This window comes from Phaseolus vulgaris, chromosome 1 (genome assembly GCF_051622355.1).
Source record: "Phaseolus vulgaris cultivar YP4 chromosome 1, ASM5162235v1, whole genome shotgun sequence".
Lineage (NCBI taxonomy): Eukaryota > Viridiplantae > Streptophyta > Magnoliopsida > Fabales > Fabaceae > Phaseolus > Phaseolus vulgaris.
The window spans coordinates 3,168,208-3,179,788 of NC_143498.1; the positions used below are offsets into that span (position 1 = coordinate 3,168,208).

Here is an 11,581-nt window from a genome sequence, read left to right on the forward strand (position 1 = left end):
TAACATTTCCTAATTATCACCAAATGGATGCTTAAGTTGCACCCATAACAATTGATAAAATTGAGCATTTATTGTGATTAGATTTTAATCACATTAATAATAAACATAATCAGTAGGGTAAATCTATAATTTTAAGATCTTAACTGCATCAAGTTTTGTTAAAAGAAATGTCAGGATCACATGGGCGATTTTTTCTGCATAAAATTAGGAAGCAAATTCTTTTATTTTAAGAAAAAAGTAAGAAGTAAAACTAAGTGTGAGGTTTGAAATTTTGTCGGGGGACCTAAAGATATGGTCGGCACTTGGTTACTACACTGTTGTTTTCAATGGAGACACCAATTCAACACTAAACAATTTTCCTTTTCACTTCCTTTGTCTTTTTCTTACTAATATGCCAAATTTACATTTTAGGGAGCACGAAATGATGCTCCCCACCCACCCTATTTTCCCACTCCTTCCATCATTATTTGTTCAGATCACACTTTGTCATTTTCATGCTCTCTTCTCTGTAGTTTTTAGTAAAATATTGAGTGACTTTATATAGTTTTTGTGAATTATTTTGCATTTATGGGACAACTTCTTTTCAGTACTATGAATAGTAGTTAGATATTTTGTGTTCTCATGTTATAGACATGATTCATCTAATAAAAATATTTATTCAGAAACTTGTCAAATCTTCGTAAAGTTGTGAGTGAAATTAATTTATGGTTAATTGAATTGAAAAAAAATATATATATAATTTTTTATTCTAATTTTGACTCAATAATTTATTTATTTTTATTTTAAAATAACAATTACAAAACTCAGTTGTTTGAAACCATTCTAAATGAAAGAAGTAATTTCTGCCTGCTATTAATTTGTTCCTCATTCAAAAAACATGTACAAGCAAAGACTTGGAATATAAAGATGAAATTAATTAACAACTTAATAGTAAAATAAACCTCTACCTGTTTCCTATTATAAATAAATTGAATAAAAAGTATGGAAGACCATGATTTTTTTTAAAATAATAAGACCAGGATGAGAGAATCTGCAGATAAATAACTCATAAAGAATATTAAAATTTAAATCCTTATAGTACATTTATTAGGTGAGTTCTGTACAACTATTAATAACAAGAAAGACAATAATTTAACTTAAAAAACAAATAAAGTAATTTAGTTAAAAATTCTTAAAACTAATTATAATGAGGCACCGAAAAAAACATTTTAAATAATAATTTGGTCCCCTTCTAGCTAAACTTTAATTTGAAAAATTGTTGAATAAAGTGATTACCCAAAAAGTAATGTCACTTTAACTCAAACAATGACAATCATGTAGGACCTCCAAAGCCTTAATAAGGACAAACCACACTTAGGTCTAATAATGGTTATAATATGTTTGTCTCTAATTAAGGAAGGAAAAGTCAATAATACCCTGCACATCACCCAATTATCCACTTCTTAAAGGATTTTACAGTAATTTCATAACCAGTCAAACTCCATGGTCAAGTAATTTAGCATTTAAAGATAAATCACTTCTAAAACCCCACTAGTAATAAATAGAAGAGAAATGATCCTTTTTACAATTATGAAAATTATATATAATATAAATATATATAATAAAAGATAAATTTGTAAATAAATAATATTAAAAAATATTAAAAATTATAATGTAGTTATATAAAAGATATGTACGTTAAATAGAATTAGAAAGCATGCAACAAGAAATTCTTGAGAAAAAGATGTGTGTGTCCTTTGTATGTCCAAGTGATTTGACAAAGACACAGGAGGCTATGGTGCATGAGGAAGTCACTGTCATTAAGAAATGGTTGTGAATTAAATTACTCGCTTTCTCCAGAGTCAAACGACAATGACGTCTTAAACCGCAATGGCACCATTGGATCCTTCGTTCACTACCAAACAAAACCAACACTGAGTAATACCCGCCATATTTACTGCCATGTGTGTGTGAGTGAGTGTTCAAGTGTGAGAACTGTGCTTCTCTTATTCTCTCTTTCTCTCTGCCAAATGCCATCGCCATTCCAATAATCAGAATGAGAGAGTTAGGGTTTCAGGAACGACGCTCCTGGAGGCGCGCCGGTTCGCGAAGAGGCGGCGACACCAGTCCCGACTCCGTCATCTTCACTCTCGAATCCAACCTCAGCCTCTTCTCCTCCGCCTCCGCCAGTGTCGATCGGTGTTCCTTCGCCTCCGACGCGCACGACCATGACTCCTTAGCCTCCGAAATCTCCCTGGTATAATGCTTTGCTCTGTAATACTAATTGTAGATTGAAATTCGGAAATCTAAAATCGAGTTGGTTGCATTGCAGCATTTGGCCGCGCAGGAGCACGACGGCGATTTCGCTCATAGTGAAAGCTGGAGCGGTCCAGATCCGGATCTGGATCTGAATAACCGACAGCAACAGCGACGTGCCGATGCAGATTTGGATGCATTACACAGAAAGCATCACCGCAATCGTTTCTCAGGAAAAGGAGAGAAAGCGAAAGGTGTTAACCGTATTATTTTTGTTATTATTATTATTATATTATCGTTATTATTGTTGTGTTGTGGTTGTTATTATTATTATTATAGCATTGACATGCATTTGCGCTTTGTTTGTTTAAAAATGAAAAGAGAGGAAAAAAAAGTGGACTCACCAAATCTGTTGTTTGTTGACTTACTTTTCGTATTGAAGTCCAAAAGGAAGAAGATAGTGACGGTGGTGACACTGAGGACGGAAATCAGCTCTTGGAATTTGATTCGGCGAGGAACTCTTTTTCTCTGGCTCTCAAAGGTACCGAAGCTACTAGAATTTCAACTTCCAATTCAGGCAGTTTGGTTTGTTTTATTCTATTCTTTTTTATTTTTACTTTTATTTATTTAATATTTTTTGTGCTGCTTAAAGAGTGTCAGGATCGGAGATCAAGATCTGAGGCGTTATTGAAGAAGCACGATCGGCGAAGGCCTGCTTCGTTAGATCTGAACAATGCCGTTGGCAATGGCAATGTTTCTTCGCCTCGTTTGGGATTAGGGGCCATGAAGAAGAGCACTGTTTGTTCTCGAAGGTCTGGCTCTGGCTCTGCCAATTTTCCGAGTCCTGGAACGCCTAATTATCTTCACGCTGGTGCTGCTATGCAAAAGGGTTGGTGCTCGGAGCGAGTTCCTTTGCATACGAGTGCTGCCCGTAAGCAGGTTGGTGCTGCTCTGTTGCCTTTCAACAACGGGCGGACTTTGCCGTCCAAATGGGATGACGCCGAAAGGTGGATTCTGAGTCCCGTTTCCGGCGACGGCACTGGGAGGGCCTCGCTTCCAGCGCCGCAGAGAAGGCCCAAGTCCAAGAGTGGGCCACTTGGCCCCCCTGGCGCTGCTGCAGTTGCTTACTATTCCCTGTATTCCCCTGCGGTGCCTTTGTTTGACGGTGGGAATTCAGGGAGTTTCATGTCAGCTTCTCCATTTTCTGCTGCTGTTAGTGTCTCAGCTGCTGCTGATGGGTTGATGGCCAGTTCCGGTGGCAGTTGTGGGGCGGTCCCCACCAGGACCGATCCTTGCATGGCACGCTCAGTTAGTGTCCATGGTTGCTCTCAGATGCAGAGTCAGTCATCATTGCCTGCCCAAGGTTGTTATAAATATTATATCATACTATACTCTTTAGAAGGTTTTAAATTGAACGATCCTTGACAATGCAGGCAATTGTGGCTGAGGCAGCCATAATTGTGGTTGCAATTGAGTCAGAGAAATTTGACATTGTGGCCGAAACTGTGATCAAGAAATTCTGCCATAATTATTCCTTCTTATTGTTTGAACCTTATCTCGCTTTGGGTTTGGTGAATTATGATTTTGTTGACTTAATTGGTCAATAAAGTTGTGCTTGAGAAATATCATGGTCTGCGTGTGTTCAATACTACTAGATCCTCGTGTTTCAAACCTCTATATTCTGAGAACACCTCGTACTTACTGTGATATTTTGTAAAGATTGATGTTGTTAGTTGGTTTGAATGGAACAGACTGTTTCTGTTTGATAACACTAATGTTGTGCGTCAATAGTTGACAGTTTTTTGCTTGATGATGACATGGTGGTCTTATGTAATCGTAAATGTACTTCTATGCTTATGATGTGTCATTTTTTTTATGTTGGTTCTAACTTACAGGGGAGAAGTTTGATGGTTTCAAAGACGCAGGCACCAATGTATCGCCTGCTATTTCTAGGAGGGACATGGCAACCCAGATGAGCCCCGAGGGCAGCTCATGCTCCTCTCCAAATTTGAGGCCTTCTTTCTCTGCCTCCACTCCGCCTTCCCTTCCTCTCTCAGAATTCAAGAGTTTGCCTTTCTCTAAAATGGATGTCAGAGATGTACCGGTAGATGAACGTGTAACCATGACAAGGTGGTCCAAGAAACACAGGGCCCTATTCTCTGGCAGAGGCTCAGAAAATGTTGACAGCTGGAAAATTAGAGAGACAAGCAGTCGATCTTCGTCTTGGGACATTACTGAAGGGTCAAAGGCTGTTACAAAGTATGTATAACTTAGTATTGTATCAATATCATTAAATTTATCTGCTAACTAAAAGAAAATTAGTCTGCACAACTTTATACTCGACTATTTTTCACTGTGCTTTCATCCAAATGGTACGTCTTATTACCTATAAATTATAGTTCATGATGGTATCACAACAATTGGAGTTTGTGGAATTGGTGGTTATTGATTTGCTAAATTAGCTATGTTATTGGTATTGAAATTATTTTATTAAAATGATTAGTGTTCAGTAGTTGTCAATAACCTCTTTTTCTTACCTTCTAAAGATTGACAATCGTCATCCAATTCAAACCAAAATATATATAATGTGAAGTATTTGATATAACAATTTTATCCCTGGGAATGTTCCGATCTAAGAAATATTTGTGTGAACTTTACATTGTGTCTGAAATTCCATCATTTTTTACATGTCCAGGGCCAAAAGGGAGGAAGCCAAAATCAATGCATGGGAGAACTTGCAAAAGGCAAAAGCTGAGGCTGCAATACGAAAACTAGAGGTTAATTCCTCATGTTTTACTTTATTGGCAGAATTTTAACAGGAAACTCCTTTTAAAAATATTCATCAATTATTATAAAAGTAAATAGCCACTTGATGTGATTTTATGTATTAATCACCAACCTGATAGGGCTCCTTCATTGTAAATATTTTTTCAAAGGGAACTTCCTAATTTCCTTTAATTTGTGGTATTTAATTGTTTTCTTCTTACTGGTTATCCTCTCTCAGCCGCATTTCTGCCTAATGCCTTACACTTGCTTACCATTAGGATAGTATAGTAGTTCTGATGTGATCTCAGACATCCCTTGTCTTAAATTGATGGACAAGTTTTTTATTATGTTGGCTGTGTGGTAGGATCATGACGTTTTAAAGAAAACTTCTTCGTACACATTGCGTCCTAAAGAAAGTCTTTTTAAAAGAAAAGGGAAAAGAGTTAGAGAGGAAGAACATAATCAACTGGATCATGATCTCATTATTTTTGCTATTTCAGATGAAGTTGGAGAAGAAGCGAGCATCATCAATGGATAAGATTATGAACAAGCTGAGATTGGCTCAGAAAAAAGCCCAGGAAATGAGAAGTTCAGTTTCCACCAACCAGGATCATCAAGTTGCTAGAACTCCTCACAAGGCTATATTATTTAGTAGAGCCACTCAGATGGGTTCTTTAAGTGGTTGTTTCACATGTCATGCCTTTTAAGCTTTTCTCCTGCATTCTTTTTCTGTTCGAATGAAGCTGGGTAATTTTTCTGTAACCTTGTAGTAGTTCAAAAGTCAATTAAGTCTTTGATTAATTTGGTAGTATTTTGGTTTAAAAAATCTTTGAAGCAACAAACTTTTCAATACCAATTATCTGCATAAGTTTTAATGTTAAAACTTTACTTTTTTATAAATGTACCCGAGTTTTCTGACAAGTGAGAAGGTTTAATATGTAAGTTATGCCGGAGTCATTTTCCAGTATTTGACAGATTTTAAAACAGATGTCTTCCTTTTGTTTCATTCTTTTATGAGTAATGTTATATCCTTCCACTACCTTGTAAAAAGTATTAAATAAAAAGTAAGAAGATTAGCTGCAGGATGTATACAACTAATCTTTTTTTGTATTTAAGTCCCGGCTTCCCTAGAGTTTTGATAGGCAGATTTATTGTCCCTATCTACATATACCGTGGAAATTTGCTCTAATTATATCCTTGTTCATTCCTATGTATTTTGATAAAAGGTTGTTACTTGTCTTACCAGGTTTCAGAGTTCTGAGATTTAAATGTAACTCTTGTTATCGAGTGAAAGGTGGATAAAGAGAGCAGCTTACTATGTTGACAGTTAGTGTCGTTGCGGTTTTGCAATGCATGAAATAGCAGCACCTTCTAAAGATATCCGATTAAATCAAAATCCCCATGTACCCTCCTCACCCCTGGGAATTTGAATTCAATTATAATAATCTATGTATGTACCTAGGCTAAACTTTAGAATAATATTTTTTTCTTTTTTTTTTCTTTCTTTTTTCTTTCCTTGACAGTTTCTGTTCAAATGTAATCTCTTATCTATCTGCAGATAGGTGAACGATAAGTTAACCTCAAATCTGTAATCTATTCCCTCACAAAGTCGCGCATGGTTCAGTTCGTTCATCTCTCCTCGTCCGATTTATGTTTGTTTCTTCTTTCCTATTTCGTGCTAATTTTGCTATGTTGCTAGTCTATTGTATTTCGACAAGCTGGGTAGTTTCTCGGAATATTTTGAATTACTAATCTGATTACACCACAATTAGTAAAACACATCTTTAAAGGAATTGTTCAATGACATTCCAATATTGTGTATTTATTATTTAGTTGCTAACCACACAAGCTGTGATCTCAGTCAGCCTTGGAATCTTGCGAGTTTTGAAGTCCCGAAAATTCGGGTAAGGATCCCAATCTGGTTATATTGACATAATCTGGAGGAAGATGAGCAGGTATTCCTGGAATTATCATTCCAACGATCCTGATTATCGTCATGAACCAATTCTGGATATAGCCTCCACCTTCTACGAAGGGGATAAGAAATCCTCTAATAAGCTCCCAAACTGCGTTTATGATCTTGGGTATGACCCAGAACAAAGAAAAATAATTCTTGTTTGGCTCCTCCTCTAGAACCTGGATGACAATACATTAAAAAACGTAGTAAGAGGAAATCGAAACTCAAAAATGACAAATCATAGACTTGACATTCCACAATCCATACCTGGCCTTTGTAGAAGCTGTTGAAGTAGAGGCAAGGACCAAAGTGTTTAAAGAAGAGGGTTTTGTCATCGTAAGGGATCCTAGGCACCACATCATTGCAGTAAACATACCTCATATATCTCACATCATACTTCCTCAACTTCTCCTTCATGAACTCCCCAAACTTAATGTCCCCAACTCGTGGCTGCCCAAATGTATAAACCCCTTCTAACTTGTCCAACAGCCATGCCTCCTCATGTATTGAGAGAACAGCAGCAAACAGAATGGCCAAGGCTCCTCCCAAACTGTGCCCTGCCAATATGAATTTTGCATCCCTATTTGCCTCCAACATTGTTCGCAGCTTCTCTCTGATTGTATAGTAGGCGTAACGATGCTGGGACCTTTGATCAATCTCTTTGGGCCATCCACTGTTCTTCTGAAGACCCAAAGCTTTCATGAACCCACCATGTACCCTACCCATATTGGGCAACTCGTACCAGGAGATATCCACATCTGTTCTCCATTGATCCGCATCAAATGGCTCTGTACCCCTGAATGCAACAATAATCAAGTTGGGTTCGGACTTTGTATCTTGCAATATGATTGCTCGTGTGGACCACAGCTCTTGGTAATCTACATGCCATCATTTGGATTTTTTACTGTCAAAAATGGATTAATATCTTTGAAAAAGAAAACACAAACACGCTTCTAGTTAACCAACCTCCTGTTTGTCTCACCCTAATAAATTGCTTCCAAATTATAAAATTCAAAAGGATATTTTTAGAATTAAAATAATTATGGGGTGCAAGAAAAAATTATGGAGGTGCAGAAAAAAATTCCCCTCTTTTTTATCATCACTTCTAGAGAGTTTACAATAATTTATTGTTGAAGCCGGAAGGACCTTTTTTTTTTCAAAATGTTGTGATATGTTGAAAATGTAGGACCAGAAGAAGACGCTATCAGAGGGACTACGATGAAAAGGAGACAAGAAAGGACCAGTGGCAACAATATAAAAGGAGATGACAAAGAGTAAGAACATTTTCATTTTTTACACACTCCATGGAAGCACAAAATAAAAACTCTATATCCTACATAATATAATGAGTTATATTTTTACTAAATCTAAATTGACTCCAATACAATTTTACAAGTAACTCAATCTTACAAAATTATATTGTACATTAAAAATTGTTTCCACTTTAAGTGATTATTTGATTTTTCTCAATACATTCTTTCACACATGTAGTATTATTTGGCTTCATAAGTATAACATGATAAATAACTATTCTAATGAATAAACAATCAATTTTAATATTATTCCATAAAATAATTTAAATTTAATTCAACTTACAAAATCAACTTTACAATTGTTTTCACTTATATATTATATTCTAATATATCTAATTGATACAAACTTAAGATTCTTTTTTAAAAAACGTCATATTTATTTCTTCTACAATATATGTGGAAAAACCTTTCTAATTAGACTAAAAAAAGCAAAGGTTAGTTAGGTGGGAAGCAAAAACGTGACTCGTAAATGGAAGGAAGATTCCATGAAATTTGGTGTGGTTTAGAGTAAACTTTCTCCCATTGCATTTTCTTCTAATAAAATTAAATTTACGTTCAAGTTTGATTAGCTGTTTAAGAATAAAACAAACTTTCAGAACTTCAAATTGAATACATCAAATTCAAATTCCATATTAAGAGTCAAACTTTTAACTTTTATAGAAGAAGTAAAATGTTGTTCAAGTTTGATTTAAAATTTTGAGCCAGTCAAATTTGAATTAAGCTTAATCTTGAGTTATTTTTCTTATGAGTTGTTTGTTTTCTTAATTAAAATTCTTTTAAAAAATATCATGTTTATAACTTGTATATATTTACAATGTACACTTTGAGGTTAAATTTTTGTTTTTTTTTTAAAAGGACGAAAATGACGCATTTAATCTTGTGATTAGTTAATTTACACTCATTATTTTATTTTATTTTTGAAAGACTACGTTAATATAGACTGAGTCGAATTTAAGATTCGTCATAATTATAGTTTGGTAACCTACTCATTCTAAAAAGTTAAGGGTCTTTATGTTAATATATGCTATAAATAGTTACTTGTTTTTTTTAGAAGAGATATGTTACTAAACTAGACTTCTTTTTTATCAAGAATGAATAAAAGTAAAATGAATATTTAGGAGATACTTATATAAAAAAAAAATATCGAAGAATGAATAAAACTAAAATAGTATTTAAGAGATACTCGTATAAAAAGATTGTGGTTAGTGAGTCACTAATCACAAAAAATATAATTTAATCAGTCTCCTAATAAATGTTATTTACTTAATTTATATGATTTATCGGAGTTATAATTTGTTAATATTCTAGGTGCTCTACATTATCTAATATCTCTTCTATGTCAAGATAATCTATTTAAAATATATGAATCTAAAAAATTAAAATTAAATGGCATATATAAAACTATAATAAACAAAATTATGATTTTCAAATAAATATAATGAGTAAGTTTTAATTATGTTTGTATACGTAACACAAACCCGAATTATTTGTGAACTATTCATGGTTTGTAAAATTTGTGTTTTATTAACTTTAAGTTAGCTCATTTATATAACTAAATAAGTGAATTTAAACAACTATGAACTAAGCTGTAACAATTAATGGATAATTCAACTAAAACGTCATTATTGTAACCTTAAATAGAGGAATCATGCCAATGCATTAAATGTCCTTTAATGTTCTTATTTACCATTAATGTAAAACAATTTTCTACTAAAAAATTATTAAATATAAAATATAATTAGATACTATTTTAGAGATTAAAAAAATTATTAATATCTAAATTAATTTTTATTAATAAGAAATAAATAATAAATTGAAATCTAATTAGTTACATAAATTTTAGCTATCCATCATTTAAATTTTAAAATAGGTATAATTTTTTTAAATTTTAAAATAATATTTAATTTAATCAATATAATAACTAATTATCTATTATTAATTAAATTAATTTTTATTTAATAATTTTAAGTGTATATTAGTACTTTAATTTTCTATGGAAGAAACTTAGCAAAACATATAGTAAAGTAAAAGTAGTGAAAAGATGTTTTATCTATCTCTGCAAATTTTCGTATCTTCTAAGCAAAATTTTAAAAAAAGGATGCTTCATGATTACGTACCATTCCAGAAGCTGTGTAACCCCATGAACTCCATCTGCAATCATATCACAACACAAAAATAAAACAAAAAGGTAAACCCTAAATCAATATCACCAACCCTAAAATCTAGTTCAAATATTTTTATTACCATTGATGAAGTTAGTAAAAATATAATAAATGAATGAAGAACTTACATTCCAAAGATTTCGCACTGTGTTACCAACAAATTGTTCATTCTCGTAGGATAATTTTGAAGCCATCATTGAGATGAATCCTTTGTATTTGGCATCATTTTGTTTAATGTTTTTGTCTAAGTCAACTCGTGTGTCAGTGTTCCCCACCACAGATAAGAATGATGCTGATGATCTCTCTGCTGTTTTCACCTTTCCTGCTTCACAAATCCTTCATTATAATCCTCACATGAAAAACAGATATCTTCAAGTTAATGCAGATATCTTCAAGTTTATGCAGATATCTTGAAGTTTTATTGAAAAGCTTAATACCCTAATGAAAATGATGCCATGGATTATTGTTATTACCTCTTAGAAAGTTGAGGAAGAGTCCTATGAAACCTCCATTGAATGATAAAAGATTGAGCCACAACTCCAAGATGTTCTCAACCTTCTTGAAGGAGTTTCTTGTGGCAAGAAGGAGAATCTGTGCCACAACAGATGTGAAGAGGAGCCATCTTTGTCGAAAATCTCTTGCTTCAACCTCTTCTGTGCATTCTATGAATTTTCTATTGCTCAACTTAGAAGAGAACAAGAGGATCCCAAGATCCACCACACTTGCCTCTTCTGGCTTCAGCTGCAGGTAATTGCCACCAAATAGTTCTTTGGAATCCATTGCTTTAAGAAATGGCTTTCCCAACTCAAAACAAAAAGTTAAATTGTTTAGATGGATTGTTGCTTATGTCAATCATGCAAGGCACAAATTTATATAGCAAATGGATATCACATTTATTTTATTGTTATTATATATATTTTTTCATCTGTAATAAACTAATTATATTAAATAAAATTAGACAATTAAATAATAATTCAATCCATATAAAAAAAAAAAACTAAATGTCTCTTAACCATAACTCGTTACAATCCAGCAAAATAACATCTCAGAAAGCTATATACGTGTTACACAACCTTAACTAAAAGACTTAATTAAAAGTCAAAAACATCACATAAAACATCACATAAAAATATAACAACTACAAAAAA

The 11,581-nt window shown here is 33.4% G+C and overlaps 2 protein-coding genes across 2 annotated transcripts; one reads left to right on the plus strand and one right to left on the minus strand.

Annotated features, from left to right (window-relative positions):
* The first annotated feature begins 1,689 nt into the window (after positions 1–1,689).
* On the plus strand, positions 1,690–6,633 carry LOC137816502 (Remorin family protein). The gene is made up of 8 exons (XM_068619664.1): positions 1,690–2,236; positions 2,312–2,489; positions 2,678–2,776; positions 2,888–3,598; positions 4,131–4,494; positions 4,931–5,012; positions 5,502–5,748; positions 6,248–6,633. The coding sequence occupies exons 1-7, from the start codon at positions 2,036–2,038 to the stop codon at positions 5,706–5,708; spliced, it is 1,842 nt and encodes a 613-aa protein (XP_068475765.1). The 5' UTR covers positions 1,690–2,035; the 3' UTR covers positions 5,709–5,748; positions 6,248–6,633.
* A 91-nt stretch (positions 6,634–6,724) lies between these two features.
* On the minus strand, positions 6,725–11,272 carry LOC137816503 (alpha/beta-Hydrolases superfamily protein). Its single transcript, XM_068619665.1, has 5 exons — positions 10,907–11,272; positions 10,562–10,755; positions 10,389–10,422; positions 7,226–7,836; positions 6,725–7,137 (listed from the first exon to the last, which is right to left on the minus strand). Exons 1-5 carry the CDS (start codon positions 11,211–11,213, stop codon positions 6,859–6,861), a joined length of 1,425 nt encoding a protein of 474 aa, XP_068475766.1. The 5' UTR covers positions 11,214–11,272; the 3' UTR covers positions 6,725–6,858.
* Between the last annotated feature and the right edge of the window lie 309 nt (positions 11,273–11,581).